At 45.5% G+C, this 19,046-nt stretch overlaps 1 protein-coding gene across 1 annotated transcript; it reads right to left on the bottom strand.

The window, feature by feature from the left end:
- Positions 1 to 6,403: 6,403 nt before the first annotated feature.
- BOD1 (biorientation of chromosomes in cell division 1) lies at positions 6,404 to 15,331 on the bottom strand. Its single transcript, XM_083594235.1, has 4 exons — positions 14,915 to 15,331; positions 13,261 to 13,385; positions 8,896 to 9,095; positions 6,404 to 7,230 (listed from the first exon to the last, which is right to left on the bottom strand). The coding sequence occupies exons 1-3, from the start codon at positions 15,314 to 15,316 to the stop codon at positions 8,897 to 8,899; spliced, it is 726 nt and encodes a 241-aa protein (XP_083450361.1). The 5' UTR covers positions 15,317 to 15,331; the 3' UTR covers positions 6,404 to 7,230; position 8,896.
- Between the last annotated feature and the right edge of the window lie 3,715 nt (positions 15,332 to 19,046).

The raw sequence follows: 19,046 nt of genomic DNA, 5'->3' as shown, positions 1-19,046 counted from the left end.
ACAGGAACCATTTCAATTGGAACCTAAGAAATATTCTAGGAAGAAAAAGGCCTACTTGATCTTGTGAGCCACAACCCATAAATATTATCTGTCTGCTCCTCAGGCACCTTTTCCAAGGAAAGCAACCAATTACCTCTTAAATTACACCTTTGATAAGACTCGTTCATCTTTGCAGACAAGCCGCAGTGCTCACATGGCTTGTCCTATTTAATTTAGGCCATTGCTAAAAGCCAGACAGACAAGATAAATGGCCGATTCACCAGCTGCCCAGGAAATACCGGGGGGGGGGGGAGGGGGAACAGAAACCCTTCCCACTCCTGAGCTGCGCTGAAAAGAGAAAAACCCAAGAGAACATCAGAGACGCATGTAAAACTGCCAACTCAATGACCTTCTCTGTGTGATGGCTCCACTTACTTTGTATACATGGCTCTTGCTCCAGAAATATCATGTAAACTGTCATTCTAAGCACACTTACAAGTCCAACTGAAAAAAAATAATCAATGAGACTTACTTCCATGTGAGTATGCTTAGTTTACGGAGCTAGAGTTCACTTGGCATGACAGCCAGCTAAGAGTACCATGACAAATACAGGTTCAGTGCAGCGGTATTTTGTGAAGTGCAGTTAATGTTAAGCATTTAAAGAACACTGGGGTGCATGGAGTGTTAGGGGAGGGGTAGTACCTCTGGTGGGAGACACATCATGCTCCTTCTGGGGTAGTCTGTACACCTTTGGTCCCCACCCTGCACTCAGCTCTCACTTGAGGTTCCTAGAAGCTGTCAGTATGCAATAGCAGCCACACCCTGAGAATGGCTTCAACTGGCCAGCCAAACCAGGAGAGGGTAGCCAATGGGTCTCAAACCCTTGGTGAGTTAGGGACTTCCCCTGCATGAGAAGACAGGCTCTGGTGGACAAAACCAAGAGTGGATCCAATGGTCAAGGCGGCCATTTCTGCACTTGCTGTAGAGGGAAGTGAGGGGCGGATGGGGCTTGTCAACTGGGAAAGTAGCCCACCTAGAAGGAAAACTTCGATCCTAAACCTTCTCTGCCTTTTGGGATATCTTCAGGACAAAAAAAGAGAAAAGCTAAGGAGTAAACCCTACACAAATCCAGAGTGGACTCCCTAAGATGCTTGGATGGTGCCTTGAATACTTCTTTCTGGCAAGCCAAGCTCCTGCCAAATGTATGGCTCTGCTTTCCTTTGGACCACATCAGGGAGGCCGAGAGAGGGGTCTTGATATCTGGGCAGCCCAGGCCCTCCATACACATTGCCCAGGCTTGTGCCCTGGGGAGGTCCCTTCAGTGCTGCTAATACAGCAGTTTGACTTCACTCCCGGAAGTGCACTCCATTGTCTTTTGAGACAGACAGATGCCAACAACAAAGCACACTAAAACAAAGAGTCCTTGAAAGCCTTCTATCCAGATTTCCAAGAAGTCACTAAGAATATGAAAGGATGCTCCTATAAGAAGGCCTGTGGTCATGGAGGATGCCTTTAAGGTTACAAGATTCACAACCTTGGAAATCTGGGGGGGGGGGGGGACTTCAAGGATAATAATAACAATCATCATCATCATCTCCAAGTATTTCATGTTACCCAAGAATACATCTAGTTTAAGACCCAAGCTTCATCCATTTTGTGTCTCCTTTGTCCCTGGGTGCCACAAAACACACCTAAGCACTTTGCTCCCAGGAATGCTGGAAAAAGTGACAATCATGTCACCCACGAGACCGCCTAAATATTTCAGCTGTTGTCAATAGATCAACTTGTATCAGGGGTTCCCAATCTTTTTGACCCAATATTTGGAAATTTGAAAAAGCGTTGAGGGCATAGCCACAAAATGGCTGCCATGGCAGCTGTGGGGGTTCAGCCTTTATACAGAAAGAAATTCAGATGCTGTAAACTTACCTATCTGGGCCCTAAATCTTCAGAGGCTCTTCTCAGTGCCCTCCATTGAGGTATGACTGGTGGCTACAAGAGAAAGGGCATTTTTGGTGGGGGTGCCCTGATTATGAAACATCGTCCACAGAGAAGCTCCCCTGGTTTTTTGGTATGACATGAAACCTTTTTATTTCCCCAGGTACTTTAAGATCTCCAATACTTAGCTGTGCTGTGTAAGTTTGCTGGTGGTGGTTTAATTTATGTATTCAGTTTTTTAGCACGGGTGATTTTATTAATTTTAGGGACTCTTGTTTGTTTTTGTGGTTTTTAACTTATTGTTAACCACTCAGAGGACATTAGCTGGGTGGTATACAAATGACACAGATAAATAAAACCGGCTGCTCTAAATGTCCTTCACTGTTGCCCTAGGCAATCCACTTGGATGGCTGTAAAACAGGCTTCCACTGTCAATGTTAAATATTTAGATGTTAAAATATTAAATTGCATCATGTTTTTCATTGTGGAATAATTAGGGATGTTTTCCAAGGAGACAGAAGAAAGTCAGCAACTTTTCCAAGATGCTTCAGTGGGGGCTAAAGGCCAGACAGAGTGGGCCCATTACTTTTTGGCTTTGCACTGCATTCTTAAGCACATTTGCTTTTCCAATAAATCAAATTCAATGGTACTTTCAATTAAATGCAGTTAGGATTGCAGTCTTAGCATGCACACTGATTTGGTAGCAAGCCCCAGCACCTAAAATGGCTTATTTCTAAACATGTGTAGGACTAGGATTACTTTCTTAAACTGTTAGGCAGGTATACTCACGCAGGATGATTCTTTCGAATGGTAACATGTCAGAAGAATTGGGAGTCTGCCTTCCTCTCTTCTCATTGGCTGGTCTACTCTTTCAAATCTCTCAGAAACCATGAAAAGGGGTCTCCTTTTCTTCTACCCAGCATCACTTGGGCCTACCACTTCTAGTCATTTCACCTCTAGGATGTCCTCACCCAAGCACTTACCATCTCAAAATACGACAGGACAGGGTAGAAGGATGGAAAACGTGGCATCAACTGAACAGAATAAACTCCTCTAGATTGTCTAAGCCAAGGGCAATTTGGGTAAGAATGACTCTTAACAAAGATAGGTAGCTGAGACTCAACTCAAAAGACAGCATGACTGTGCCTAGTAGAAGATACCATATTGGTGCAGTTTAGCTTAGCTGCTAATAATGTGTGTCCAGGTTTCCTGGAAATGTGCTCTCAAGTGTTTAAAAGAAGTATGCATGTCCTTCCAAATTTAACCCCCATTAATTAACACGGGTGGGAATGCAGAAATGCTCACTGTGTGAAGTGTGATGCTGCTTTTAGGGACAGACTTCAGCCAACAGCCAGATTTACAACGCTATTAAACCCTTCACCACCATCTACACAAGGGCCTTGGAATACATAAGTTCTAACTTATTCCTCCTCTATGCCGTAGAAATCCAGGGTCTGATAAAAGATCATGCACAACCAGCTCCCCAATTCTGCTCTTTTGACTAGCAGCATGGAATAAAGATTAAGGAAACCTGATCTGCATTCATTAGTTAAATGCAAGACAGCTTCTTTGGTGACTTCTCATCAACACTGGGTGCCTTTATTTGCTTAGTTCCTCAGAGGCAATGCAAGGTGGTGTCAGAATTTTTAGATGATTGCATTTTGCCCCTTAAGAGCCAAAGTAAATAACCAATGATTCATAGAACATCTCCACATAAAGCTGGAAAAAGACACCTGTCTGAAACCCTGGAGAGCCACTGTAAATTCAGTGTAGACCAGGGCTAAGGAACACATGGTCCTCTGGATGTTGGAACTATAACTCTCATCATCCCTGACCACTGCCCATGCCAGCAGGCACTGCTGGAAGTTGGAGGAGGGCCACATGTTCCCCATGCCTAGCACAGGCAATTCCAAGCTAGACAAGCGAGTGCTCTGACTCAGGACAAGGCAACTTGCAATGTTCTTATGACCTTCCTCCAAGTCTTCTCCCTCCTCTTAAGCCATGTATAGCCTTTCAACAGCATTGCTTCCTGCGTATGCTGGGATGGACAAAAGGAAGTCCCAAGTGTGAAGCCAAGGTGTCATCAGGCTCCTGTGAAAGCTGAGCATTTGCACTCCATCTCTTTGCAAGCATTTCCCATACCATGCTAGTGAGAGAAACCAAGAAAGCAAAAAATGGCACAGGAAGCTGCCTGCTGCCAGGAGCTACTCTGCTAGAATAGTCCAAGACTCTGCAGGATTCCCACAAGGTGAAGGACCTTGCTATGAAAGGACAAGGAGGGGAAACAAGATTAAATAATGGTCATATATGGGCAGGGGAGAGGGGAAATAGGCTTGGGAGAAGCCAGGTCCGTGGACTGGATATTATATTCAGCCACAGGGGCCAGGCTGCACAGGTCAGTGAAAGGGATTGGCAAATGACTGGGACACTTTGTAACCTGCCAAAAAATTGGCTAAGGGCAACCAGTACTTTCACATGGCTCACGTGAGTCAAGAAGTACTCCCTTCTCCCCAGTTTTCAATTCAAGGTTGCTGAAGCAGAGATTTGAGGCTGGCATAAAGAAAGCGTGGATAAGAAAGGATGAAGTGGATGAATATCTTTTACAAATCTAGTGCAGGTGCATTATGCTTCTGATACAGCAACTTGCACTTTTATAAACCAACCCCCATCCCCATTTCTAAAAATACCCTACCTTTGAGATGAAATCCAAATCAAAAACAGACGTATACACTTCTACTCTAACTGAATCCAAAGCCTTCTACCAAAATTAGAATATCACTTTACAAATACTTACTCTAGTATAACATCGTCAAAAACAGACCTAGAACCCTGAAACCCACCAAATAGAACCTGGTATAAAAGGCACAAACTTAGAATTAAAGAATTCCAAGCCCAGGAGTGCCAGAACTGAGCAGGGCTCACAGTCCTTCCACACACAAATCTACTCCTGGTCAGACCAAGCTTTCATACTTTCATTTCAGCAATATAATTTGGGCAGGGGGCCATTTTGTTACTTCTATTGTTAAAGCAATTGAGAATTCCTCCTGTTCTACCTTTTGCCACTATTTATTGGATTTATATTTCAGTAATTAAATTTGTCTCTCATCGTCCTCCCAAAGCAGCCCAGGACAGCAAATACACAAGCCACCAAACAATTAAAACATTTTAAAAACAATTTCAACACATGCAGATTGGGAAAGCCCTCTACTTAAAAGAGGAAGGTCTTCAGTAGGTGCTGGGGAAAAACAATAGAAAAGGCGCCTGTCTAATATTTAACAGGAGGAAATTCTAAAGGATAGGTCCAATCCCAATCTTGGACCTCCTGGTAAGACAGTATCTGCAGGATGCCCTCGCCTACGAAGCACAGTGATCGACTGGATATATAAGGGAATGAGATGATCCTTCATGTCATCATTTGGCACTAGGTGCACAAACTTCAGGTGCATGGGCAAAGACACGTCTCGACAGAAACTCTGTTGGTGTCAACTGTTTTCTAGGCAGATACACAAGAGTTTCTGTTACAACTCAAAAGCGGTAGCCATCTCCCAAAGCTGCTGATTATTATTATTATTATTACTATTATTATTATTTTGATTTATTACCTTTCTTCACCCTAAGATCCCACGGTGAGTTACAATAATTAACAAAGTTCAAAACAGTTCAGAACACAATAAATAAATACACTGTGCAAAAAAATTGCTTGAAGCTAACACATTCCTTTGTATTAGTGTCAGGAAGTTTCCCCTACTGACTCTTACATTTAATATTTCCAAAGCTTGCAGCCTCTTAAAATGTTAAAAAAACCCACCCTTAAATAACACCTCTGTGCGTTCTCCTATCACTTGCTTCCTTACAGAGCAATCCTAAACCCTGAGACCTGGGCTGCTGGATGCTCTGCCAGCAGCGCCCCCCCCCCCCCACTGCAGAGGCCACTGCTGTGCCCCCTGAAAAATGCAGGCAGCTGAGGTAGCAAGTGTAGGTCCTTGACTTAAATCATTATAAGGAAAGAGGCGGACCAGTCAGCCAAGGAGGCAAAGCTGCTCCATCTCCCTTGAGAGGGGGCTCAAATGGGGTCTCTCATTTCAACCTTGGAGCTGGTGCAGCAAAAATCACTAACAAAATTGCCCACTTTGGCTGGTACAAGTGGCAGAGCTTCAGATGTGGTTGCTGATCCACTGCTCAGCTCTGCCTAACTGCTCCCCAGCCAGGCTTTGGATTGTTCTGTGAATATTAGAAATATTCATGCGCTGCTTTCTATAGAGAGTACTATGTTCTAGTCACAGTGAAGGGACTGCTATAAGGAAACACAATGTGATGTTAATAGTAATTCAAATGTCGAGAAGTTAATTTTTTTTAAAAAAGCTTTGCAACCTGATAGACACTGAAGAAATTCAAGGTGGACAATTATCTTTCAGTGGAGACCACTGTGTTGGCACATCACCTCCTGGGTATGAGAAGAACTGTATCGAAAGAAAATCTCTCACACAACTAGGCTTTTCTAGTATTTTATTATAAAAAAATTCTGGATATTTGCTAGTCAAATACTTGAGCACAAATGCCTACTTGAGAGCTTATGCAACCCTCTAAGCAGCTTCTAACAGGCACCTGAAGAATATCACAGGCAAGAGAACATTCCCTCGGTTGAAAGGCTCACAAAAGAAGTCTCTTGCTCCACACTCACTTTGACACACTTTCTTGATCAGCCTGGCCAAAGAGCCGAGCTGCAAGACATGGTGCATACCACTTCCAGAAATTTGACAGAGGCTTGATTGCTTGCCCCTAGATATACCCAGAAAGCCAACAATGGACCATTTATACAGTTGTGTCAGAGGTAGGTGGGCACTGTGAGTTATTACTGAATTTAAGTAAGCATCTAGTACTCTGTGATCCTTTGCTGGTAAATGATCAGCTTCATGCTCGTACATTGAACGCTCCCTTGTCCAAACCCCTCTAGAAAGACTGTAGCCTCCCAGGAAACCAAGCATACCCCAAACCCCCTTATTCCTATTGCTACATCCCAACCACCGTCAATTTCACTAATATCACACCAGAACCATTTTTCACCCTACTGCTTCCACAAAGGTAGCAAGAATCCCCCAAATACAGAATTAGTGAAGACACATGCTACTTCTGCCCATAGCAATACATTTTCAACATTTAACCAATCCCTCTGCACTACGTAGAAACCACATGACTTTTGCCAAAACCTCCCTTCAGCCACGGTTGATAAACTGTATTCCTGCAGATATGTATGTAGCCCACTGCCAGATTCAGTCTGGGTTCTGCAACTGCAGCCGCTTTAACGTCAGAAATGCTCTGCAAAAGGAATAGACAACAATTAGTGCTTAATGTAAAGTTAAAAGACAGTTGCTGGTTAATTATAAAGTTACTTGCACCAATTTTGAGACGGCTACCTTTTTGGGATTTAAAGTTTTAGTTGGGAGTTTCATGTGAGCATACAAAAACTGAAGCCACCAAATACCACAAAGTTGCATGATTTAAGTTTAGTAGTGGAAAAACAAAAAGGGCCTTGAATCCACCTTAAACCTGGTTGCACAGTTTGTCTTCAGCTTGATCCTGTGCACCAGCATGCAGTGGCAATAAGACATAATTTCAGCACTGGCACAAGGGCAGAGAACCACAGATATAGTCTCTCCAAAGCCAGAAGCTGTGGTTATCAGTGAGGGGCAGGATCCCATCCCCAACACTGTGGGAAGTAATGAGAGGCTTGAAAACAGCAAAGATGGCAGCTTCAGAGCACCTCCAATGCACAGTATGATGTCAGGGAGAATCTCCACCCTTCTTTTGAGCCCAGAAGAGGGTCAGACCTTGCACTAGACTTTGGAGGCACATAAAGCATGATGTCAGAGACCAGCCCTTTCCCGTCTCTCTCCACTTCTGGACCTCTGCACACTAGTCCATCTCCTCTGCATTGAAGAGTGCCAGGACCTGTGCCTGTCCACCTGTCCACTCACAGTCAACCCATCTACAGAAGGGCAAGTCAGATCTGATGAACAGAGGACATCTGCTGGTAGGCTGCTATTAACAAGAGATGGCAAACTGCCCGATCCATTTCTTCCATGGCCATTTGGCTTCTGCAGAGGTCATGCACGCTATAATAGCCTTCTGCAACCTGGTGCCCTCCAGAAGTTGATTTACAGCAACTCCAGTCATCCCTGATCACTGGCTAGGGCTGATGGGAATTATAGCCGAAAACATCTGGACAGCAACAGGCTGTGGGAGGCAGACCTAGAGGATAAGATGGTACAACCTCAGAACGCTTATGTGACCAGGAGAGGATACAAAGCAATAAAAATTATGATCCCTAGCAGAATCCATCACTTAATTTATTTTATAAAATTTATGTACTGCTTGACCCTCAAAGCTGTTTACTTCTTGATGCAGAATGTTGAGTTTTGTAGTGCCAAGTATGGCATCTTGGGATAGAAGAACGCCACTAGCAATTTTTATTATTCAGACAGCTTGCCTGGCCTGTAGCTTTACATCCATAAGATTGCACTTTAAATCAACCAAAGCAGGATGCCTCTGCAAATAAACTAAAGTAGCTCTCCCCATTTTCCAAGAACTGCTTGGTCCACAGAATTAATGGACTCTCATTAGAGCCAGCCTCTGCTCCCAGATCTTCCAGATAGCATCTTCCTCATGCATATCTTTTACTCTTCTGTGCCCAAGCAGTTCCTCAGTAATCCAAGTAGGTCCATAGCCTATTTGAAGGTGCATTGCTGCTAAAAAGAAAAGAAGCCAAGAAGAATAAAGTGAAGTTTCTAATCATATTCCGTTAAGGAGGCTTGTGATCTTGAAAGATCACAGCTTGTTCTTTCCTCTCGCAGCAATTCTGGCACTAGCCCAGCATGTTCTGGCCTTTTAGCTAGTGCCATTGACATTCGTCACATGAGTGATGACACAAAAGGGCTGCAAGTGCATGCAGAGGGGGAAGGGAGAAAAGCAGCAATACCAGACCTTACGAGGCATCTTGAGATGGAGGGGAAGGATCCTGACTCTCCGGCTCCGGGGGAGGAGCTGGCACCGAGTCCTCTTTCTTCTGTGCAGCCAGGAAATCATGAATTGCCTTCTCTATCTGCGGCCTGAAGATGTGGTTTAGTTTTGGATCCACCACCTGAGAAATAATTCTGTCCACTCCAGCTTCCAGCATCCCCGACCTGGGGCAGAGACAAAGGAGTCATTCAGCTCCTCCAGAAAGCTTCCCTTCTTCCCCCACTGGAGCCCTCCACAGCCGTCATGTCAGCTGCAATTAGCATTAACATGGTGTGAACTATGGCTCTTTTGGTAGCTCCTGTATCACTAGACAGGCATTCTACCCGGTGAAAAGAAAACCAAGAGGTTTGAACCAGCTGCCTTTGAGGGCCCCAGCAGAACCTGCAGCAGACATCTGCTCACCCAACTGCTTTAAAAAAATGTATACTGGGTGGGAGCCACTGCAGGGTGTCCATGGCACACAAAGCAGCAAATAAAACCTGACTTGGCATCAACAAGAGGAAAAAACATCACACTGGAGGAGATAGGCGGGATATGAGGGGAGGTGATCTTTTTGGCTAGTGCACTTATGACGAAAAAGCAGAAAGGCGGCCTTCACCCCAGGACCTGCCACGATCAGCTGCTCCCCACATCTGCCAGTCTAGACACACCGGCACTTTTTACAAGACAAACAAAAATAAACACAAGCAACATAAGACAAAGAGCTTTTCTGGGAACAGTGTCAGCAACCAAAAAGCGACTTATTACTTCAAGGCTGTGCTGGATAAAAAGAGCAGGGCATGGGCTGTCTGGTGGGGTTAAGTCATGTCTGCAACAGGCCAGGGGAGGCAAACACAGAGACACTGCACAGCCGTTGGGAAGCAGCTGCCTGGGTAGAAAAAACACACCCAAACAGCCAATATTGTTTTGAGTCTACGTGGGCTCTTAAGAAGATCTGAAGTCTCTGACACTTGGTCTCCATGAAGGGCATGCCTGGCCTGGCACAAATTCCAGGGTCAGATTGTTCCAACGCTCTTCCAGCTCCTGCAGCTTGTGCACTGTGCCACGTACTAAAAATGGCAGCTACGTGCAATACAGGTTGGTGCTGCTGTGCTGCCAGCCTGGTGGGCAGGCCCTCTACAGCTGCAGCAATACTCTCATCGCAGGGCCCCCTGGGTACTTAGAGTAGCAGATGGAGACACAAGGAGCTTCCAGGCTGGCTGCTGGAAAAGCATTCATGCCAATATAGTCATACAAAACTTGCGGAGGTTATACAACACCAGTTTATTGAACGTTCATGTTTGTGCGGAGATTATATGGCACTGCCAGCTAGGGGTTGTTGTCCCACAATTTCTAGCCACATTTCCGATCACTTTTCTTACCGGACTTTTTCCAGTGAGAAAAGTGATGTGCTAACTGCACTAGAAATGGGGTAACAACCAAATTTGTACATTTAAACAGGCTGTCTGGAAGTGTCTGCATTTGTGCATCCCCAGAATTAATGAAGGCAAACAAAAGAGAACTCAGCTGGTGGTGTACACAACATGTTTCAAAACCATACAAAAACTGAGCAAGGAAGTCAACCAGGACATGACGAGCTTAGCATGTCTCCCCGCCATTGACTGCTTGCAGCAAAACAACCTGTTACAGAATCGATGGAGCACAATGCATAAGCAACTTCTGCTCCATGGCTGAACCACTTCAGAGGCACATGAATCTGACGACAAGATGGCCTGGGGAAAGCTCTCATAGTAACCACTGTCTCAAGGCTCACCCCCACCTGCTACCCTGCTGCTTTGCCCTGGGGAAATCCACTGTTTACTGCTGAATTGGAGCAAACGACAATTGTGTTTTATCCATACTGGCATTTGCTCCAATTTAGTGATAAAAGGTTTTCCGGGGGTGGGGGGTGGGGCGGAGAGCAAAAACACTTGGACCTGTGGATGAGCCCTCACTGTCCTACTTCACAATTGAAAATTATGGAACTAGAGGTTTTAACCTGAACATGCCTCCATCAAGGAAGATGGCTTATAAATGCAACTCAGGATGTTTCAACAATAACTTACCATGAGCTTATCATACAAGAGAAATACCTAGCATGTAAGCTATGTTGATGGAGTCATACAGCCACTGAGACAGACTTATGTACGACCCTATAGGTTCACTGTCTGCAACTATGGACAACACTCACAGCTTAATGCCAACACTCAATGCCCAGATGGCAGGTATTTTAGCAATATTGTTTTGTGAATGGTCCCTGTCATTTTTACATTTAAGCTTCATCATAATTATTACAGCCCATGTTCATTTACTTCTGACTGCACACCCCAATGAAGGCTTCTCCAGTATTCATGCCAAGACCACCTCTAGATTTCATGGTTTTCATGGCAGCCATGGGGCTGCCTCAATTTGACATCAATCGATACATGTAGCAAGGCACACTCTCAACTTAAGTCTTTGGTGATGATGAAATGGATGGTTTGAAAACACAGGAAGGGTTGTCCAAGCGATCGCATTGTCATGGTCAAACCACTTCCTGGTGAAGTTTCGTATGATATTGCCAAATGTATATAACACCCAGCTTTCTCTTTTTCATCCAATGGAGGTAATGAACCATTGCTTGAACACGACAACAGCAAAACACCCCAAAGTCTGTACTCTAGGAGTGCAGCAGCAACCAAAGCATCCAGGAGCAGTGCCAGATCAAGGAACACCCCTAGATTATGGACCTGATCCTTTAAAGGAAGTGCAGTTTAAAGCGAATCTGGCTGTTGCATGTCTCTGCATTGATTCAACTAGTGTGCTGGCTGCATCCTTTTTGAAGAAGCAGCAGATGTGGCCACACGCAGGCTGGATTTTTGCAGCATATTTCATGTGAGGTGGTCCTTAAAAATTGTTTGGAAGCTTTAGCAAGTACAAAAGGTAGTAACCAGCTTACTGGAAGACACTGGCTTTTGATCTCTTTCCGGGAACAATTTAAGGTGCTGGTGATTACCAATAAATTCCTAAATAATTTGAGGCGAGGCAATTCAAAGGACCATCTTCCACCAGAGTCTGTCTGCTGTTTTATGACTGTCAGAGACCTTGCACTCCTTGCCTTCAGAGGTACAGAAGGTTGGCAGGAAGGGTTTTTCCAATAATTGTATGAAGTCCCAGCTTCTGCCAACCTAGCAGTTCAAAAGCACACCAGTACAAGTAGATAGGCACTGCTGCGGCGGGAAAGTAAACGACATTTCCGTGCACTTTGGTTTCTGTCACGGTCCTCTGTGTGCAAGTAGCGATTTAGTCATGCTGGCCACATGACCCGGAAAGCTGTCTGTGTGCAAATGCCAACTCCCTTGGCCTGAAAAGCGAGATGAGTGCCACACCCCATAGTTGCCTTTGACTGGACCCTGACCATCCAGGAGTCCTTTACCTTATTTCACCAGGCACTGGGGATCATTTTAACTTTGAATTCTGCTGATTTTCAGTACTGCTTTAGTTTTTAACTTAGTTCTTTTTAATTTTATTGTGCTATTACTGTGATTTAAATCTGTATTTGTTTTTAACTTATTTTGTACGCCACCATGCGGCCTCTTGTAGCCAAAAGGCAAGCTACAAGTCTTCTAAATAACTAATCTGCCATAATACAAATTAATAAATTAAGGCTGCAACCCTATGCACACATATATGGAAAAAAGCATCTCTGCATACAATGGGACTGACTTCCAAGCAACTTCATGGAAGTACTCCGTAAAGCTTACAAGTCACCTCCCGCTCTCATTCTAAGCACATTTCAATAACCATTTCTTGAATCCTATCACTATCAGTCAGGAACACAGCAGCTTATTATATAAAATTAAAATTATGTACATTGAACATACAGCTAACCCAGCCTGGCATTCAACAAAATTAGGGAAGAATGTGTTTGCAAAGAACACGTTGTGTTTAGTGAACTGGATTGGTTACACTACAGCAATAGTTCAAGGAGCAAAACACTACTTCACTCTGTTGGACAGCACCCAACCCCAGTGACATTAAGCTCATCATGCTACTGTATCTCATGCTGGAAGTTGGTAAAAGCAAACAGAACTAAGACTGCAGGTTCATCAGATGTTCTTTCCCTCGTAAAGCTGTGGATGCGTGCAGATCTCCATTAGACAGCCACAAGTGACACTCCTGAAGAAACATGGTGTTGATTAGCAATGAAATTTTGAGTAATTTCAATGGATGGAGAGCCACAATCTACCAGAAGTGTTTCTTAGACAATCCCATCAAAATTTAGGGGTCTTGTGCAAATGTAGAAGGTTACCTTCATGAGTTAAAAAACCATTCATTATTGTCCCTTATATTTTAGCAGCTTTTACTTACTGAATAACGCTCTGCCTCAAGCCATTCCGCAACTGGTTTTTGTTCATTGCTGGGTTCCACTCCTGCTTATCCAGGTGGGTAGACACAAAGTTGTCCACTTTCTGTCTCAAATTCTGGTAGGCTGGCTAAACAAAATAGATCAATCAATACAATCCTGAAGTATTTCTTTCAAAATCCACACAGACCACTGACACCACACTGAAACACACTTCTTTACCCTGCAATTAAATTTCAACAGGATTGGCGTCATTTGCCTTTAGCAAGTTTGTTTTTACCTATGAAAAACCAAATTATGAACGTAGCCGTGAAAAATTACATGAGCACACACACCTTAGAATAAGTATACTACAGCTGGAGTTGAAGAAGATTCCAACACCTCCTGAGTTGGTCCATTCAACTGTTAAACAGTTCTTATAGATAGAAAGTCCTTCCTAATGTTTAGTTGGAATATCCTAAACTGATTTTTCCATAATCAACTAGCTCTGTCATTCAAATCCTGGAATAAAACTCCAGTTAGACTACAACCAGTGTATGCGAAGCCATGGTAAAATTAAGTTGTTGTGGGTTACACACCTAAATACCCTGTTCAATGAGATTCAGCCAATATCTATGTACCTGCACCCCCCAGAAAATCTTGATGGAATACAGGACCAACATACCCTCCTCCTACTCCTTTATAAGGCTTAGAAAGACTACCATTTACGCCTATTTACATGTAGACCACTGAATGCTGTGGGGTTAACTTCCAAAACATGAAGGAAAAAAACCATGTTGTTGATGTGGACACCACTATATGATGCTTGTCTGCTCAATGTTCAAAGAAGGCTGCCTTATGCCAAGTGAGACTAGTGGTCTACTTAGCTCAGTATTGTCCACACTGATTGGCAATGGCTCTCCAGCGTTTCAGAGAGGAACCATTCCCAACCCTACCTGGAAATGCCAAGGATTAAACCTTCTGCCTGCAAATCAGATGCTCTAGTTCTACCACTAAGTTATAGTCCTTTCAGTGGTAACATGGGCTGGAATGTATTTATTTTGGTTTATTTTATTCTTTTTGAGAGTTTCCTAATAATAATAATAAAGCACACCCCCCCAGGAAACATATACAGGAAGTTATAAGAGAAGGACAAGCTACAAAGATGCTCCAAAACCTCTGTGACCCCATAAGAATGTTAACATGGGTGTATCTTGTACTCTGACTTGCACAAAACACAAAGACAAGAGTGCAAGCCATGTGACCACCAAAGGAAAATAAATGTTTTGTCTAGGGTTGTGTATACCTTTCCCAGAATAGACCACACCACAAGAGCCAGCAAAGCTCCCCCACCTCCGGGAGTTTGGATTAGAGGGGATACAGTGCAGGCTATGAGATGGCTTTCCTGCGAACTCGTGTGTCGGCTCCTACACACAACCCCAGCCGAAGAGGCAGGGAAGCCGGGCGACCTGATGCTGCCGACTGCAACTCTCGCCACCCCTGGCAGCTGACCCCGTGGGCTGGGACGAGTTCCTCCATAACGGGGCTGGGTGGGGACTAGGGAGAAGAAGGGAATAAAAAGAAAAGTCCCTGTAATCCTGGCAACTCCTTAGCCAAGGCCTCCCCTTACGATCCTGCAGAGACACCCTCCGCGCGGCTGCTACGGGGAGGGGCGCTTACTTTGGTGTCGACGTCGGCCAGGCAGTCCCTGCGGAAGGCGTCGAAGAGGCCGCGGCTCTTGAGCTGCCCCACGATGAGGGCGATGAGCTGCGCGTCGCCAGGGGGCAGCGAGGCCGGGTCCGTGGCTCCAGGCCCCGACGAGCTCCCGCCGCCTCCGCCCGTGCCGGACGACGCCCCGCCCGGCTCCGCCATCCCCCCGCCCGGCCCTCCCAGCGCCGCCCGACGGGCCGCCGGAACAGCAGCAGCGCCGCCGCCGCCCTCGCTCCCGCCAGGTGCTGCTGCTGCAGGGGCGATGGTGGCAACGGCGCCGCCGCCGCCGCGGCACCCTCTGCTGATCGCGCCGTGGCAGCTGTTGGTGACGTTGCCGTCGCGGAGCATTTGCATCATGCCTTCCCGCTGCATGCCGGGAATCAGAGGCCTCCTCTCTCTGGGCTAGGAGGGCGCAGACTCCCAGGAGGCTTTTATCGCGATAGCCATCTGGCAGGCTCCGTTGGGACGCGCTGACAGCTGTCCCAGCTGCAAAAGCCTGCAAAATTTGTGGATTGGTTGGCGCGGAGTCATCGTGCTCCGCCAATATTCAAGTGCGGGTGGGGTTCTGGATGAGCTATGGGAAGGGCAACGGGGATAAGGAAAGCAGCCCTGCGTGCTGCAATTGTTGCAGAGACGGGAGCGACCCCCAAGTCCTCGGGCGGCCAGAAAAGACGGGGCTGTGCACTCCCTCCTCGACCCCCGGCCTCATGTGCCCGCGCTGCTCGTTTAGCAGGAGGATTTTCTGGTTGTCAGTCGCTTGCCCATAGGGTTGCCATATGTCCTCTTTTCCCCCCAGGACACGTCCTCTTTTCCATGAGGATGTAAAATGAGAGTCGTCATAGCGATCCATAGTTAAAAGTAGAAAGTAGAACCAGCAGGCTGAGCCAGGGTGGTGTGGTGGTTGGAGTGTTGGACTAGGACCTGAGAAATAGGGGTCCAAATTTTTAGTCTGCTGTTATGCTCAGTGACTGATGATGGGCCTGTAACTATCTATCAGTTTAACCTACTTCACAGTTTTGTTTTGTTTTTACAAGGATAAAAGTGTGGGAAAGGGCACCATGTACACCAAGCTAAGTTATTTCGCAGAAAGGTGGGGTATATATCATAAATGTTCCTAACTCCCTTCTCCAAATTAAAAGCCATTTTCTTAATGCCTAAACTCAACCTAAAACATTTAGAGTCACTTAATCTACATCCAAATAATTTTCTAATGTACCCACAGCAAAGCCTAAATGCTTCTGTGTGATGACATTGCTCACTACATTATGCTGCCTGAAACAGATCCCCAATTCCACTCCACTAGAACCAACTCTTTAAAAGTTTTGCCACGCCATTCAGACATGAGTTACTGCCTGCATCTTTCCACCCCTGACCACTGCGCTACCTGAATCAGGCTGCTTCACTATAAAATGCAGACTAACTGGGAGTTGCAGCCATGGATGCCTCTCTCAGCCTGAATCATCTCACAGGGTTAAGGTGAGGTTAAAATGGGCTAACCCTCTGATCTCCTTGGAGGAGAACTAAATTAACATGTCTGCCATGTCTGCAGTTGTCACTCAGGGATCATGCAGACTTGTGCCATGTTTCTAGGTAGAGGTCTGCACTTTAAAACTCCTTGTCTGAGTATTTCCCCCCCTCCAGCGCTTTCCCTGCAAAAAACCTAATCGGAGCAAATGGCAATCCATGAAAAACCTGGATCTCTGTTTGTTCTCATTCAGCATTAAAGAGCAGGTTTTCCCGTGGAAAGCTGGGCAAAAATAAAATAAAATAAAATAGTACTCAGACACATACCTGTGCCTAAAAAGCTGTGCTGATGAGCCCTAAGTGTGATATGTAAACTGGCCACGAGAGGGTACTGCGGCTTCACAGTTGTTAAATAAGGTGGCGGTGTGGAGAGCAGGCTTGCTCTGAATTGGTAGCTTTGAGAAGAAGGTTGAAAAATACTGTAGTAAAATTCACCTGCTTTCGCTGACTTGTGCCCTTGATCTCATGTAAGCAGTAAATAGGGCTGCTTTACAATTTGGGGAGATGTACTCTTGTGAACCTCCACATTTCAATCCCAGCAACACAAAAGCCAGCTTGCTTTTAACTGCCTTTTTGGGTAATTTGCATGTATAATAATGCGCAAATTATCACAGGGGATACCCAGATGATTATGAGTCACGTGAATGTGCACTTGTTGCATGGCAACTAATCTATGAGAATAAATCCTTGCAAGAACAAGATGAGTGAAATGCAAACACTCAGCCAGCAGCAGCACAGCTCAGCAACCATGGCTCTCCATCTCCCTTGACACACAGGAACACTTCCAACATGGATCTTACATGGTTGATGGAGGGGAAAAAGCCCTGCAGGGAAGGGCGGGTGTGCCTCAGACAGAAGGGTATACCTCCCCCACTATTCAGATGTCTGGATTCCAATGTTAGCACTGAAGCACACAATGCTACCTGGCAGCCCACTGAAATGATTGGAAAAATCAGTGGTAGCTGGTGCTCCTTGGGACTGATTGGTTGGAAGGCAGAGGTGCCAACAGTAGAAGGTAAAGGTAAAAGGACCCCTGACCATTAGGTCCAGTCGCGAACGACTCTGGGGTTGCAGCGCTCATCTTGCTTTATTGGCCGAGGGAGCCGGCGTGCAGCTTCCGGGTCATGTGGCCAGCATGACTAAGCCACTTCTGGCAAATCAGAGCAGCACACGGAAACGCCATTTACCTTCCCACCAGAGTGGTACCTATTTATCTACTTGCACTTTGACATGCTTTCGAACTACTAGGTGGGCAGGATCAGGGACCGAGCAACGGGAGCTCACCCAGTCGTGGGGATTCGAACCGCTGACCTTCTGATCGGCAAGTCCTAGGCTCTGTGGCTTAACCCACAGCACCACCTGCGTCCCACAGTAGAAGGAGCCAGAGCCAATTACATTCTAGTTTTGCCACTCACTCTCCTCTCTTCTCAGTTCCACAAAGTGCAACACTGAGACTAAGGAGTAGTAAAATGACAGGCAGTGCCATTCCCTGGACTCAATGAAAATAAGAAGGCAGGAATATGAAGGTGGGCTGAGATTTGTGGAAGAGTGCCTCATCCATTTGCCCAATGGGCCATTCTCAACTGGAAAAGTGAGTTGGTTTCTTCTCAGCCAACAAAGTCCTTGAAAATTTTGGGCCTCAGTTATTGGTTGTAATGCGCAAGATCAACAGGTCCTCCAGATACTGTGAGATCTACTGGAGTTTTGTTCCAAGGAAAAGAGCAAGCTTGACACCTCAATCCTATGAGCACTGATCCATCATTCTTGTGGACAGAGTCAAGACTTTAGGTAGTAGAAGAAAGGGGGAAGGAATTTATGTGAACTAAACTCTTGTGCCATAGGAATGGATGTTTTCCTAATCAATATTACCACAGACACCATCGCTCGCAACATCCGCCTGCACAAGGTTTTCTTGAGTTGTTTCTTAATTGCAGGTGTTTCACAGCGTTTTGTAAGCAGCAAGCAGACTGTTGCGTGCTGTCCCTGAAGTTCACAAAACATTCTGGTTCTCCTCTGTCACAGAGGGTAAAGCTAGAAGGGTGATTGGTTTCTTGGACTTGTCACCGATATTTACTATAGGCCAGATCAAACATGCAAAATAAACCTCCCACATGAGAGCTTACTCATGTGGATAATTTAGTGCATGAGCTCACAGCTTCCTGGTGGCAATTTCAACTGCCATGCCAGCACATTTTCCTGCTGTGGGAGTCACTTTTAGGTATATCTATTCCCATGACTAGATGTCATTGTAGCTGATAGACCATTAGCCCAAATGTGTACATTAAGTACAGGAGTAGCATCTCTTCTGACTACTGAAGCAGGTGGCAGGAGGCAGAATTTTGCATGCAAGCACAGTCCTTGGTGCCTGATTAAAATTCAGCTGCCCTGAGAAGCAGTGCAAGCTACCCAGCACCATCTGTCAGCGGGGGGGCGGGGCGGGGGAAGAGATATACTCACATTCAAAGGCATAAAACCTATACCCTGAAAAAGACTGATCTGAATGCAAGTGTTGGCCTAGGTGGTAAGGGATCTGAACACTAAACTCCAGTTTTCACTTGGCATTTCAAAGGGTCCCACA

This window comes from Podarcis filfolensis (assembly GCF_964270895.1).
Source record: "Podarcis filfolensis genome assembly, chromosome: 2".
Lineage (NCBI taxonomy): Eukaryota > Metazoa > Chordata > Lepidosauria > Squamata > Lacertidae > Podarcis > Podarcis filfolensis.
Note: the sequence above shows the minus strand (reverse complement) of the source record. Positions and strands in the feature narration are given on the sequence as shown.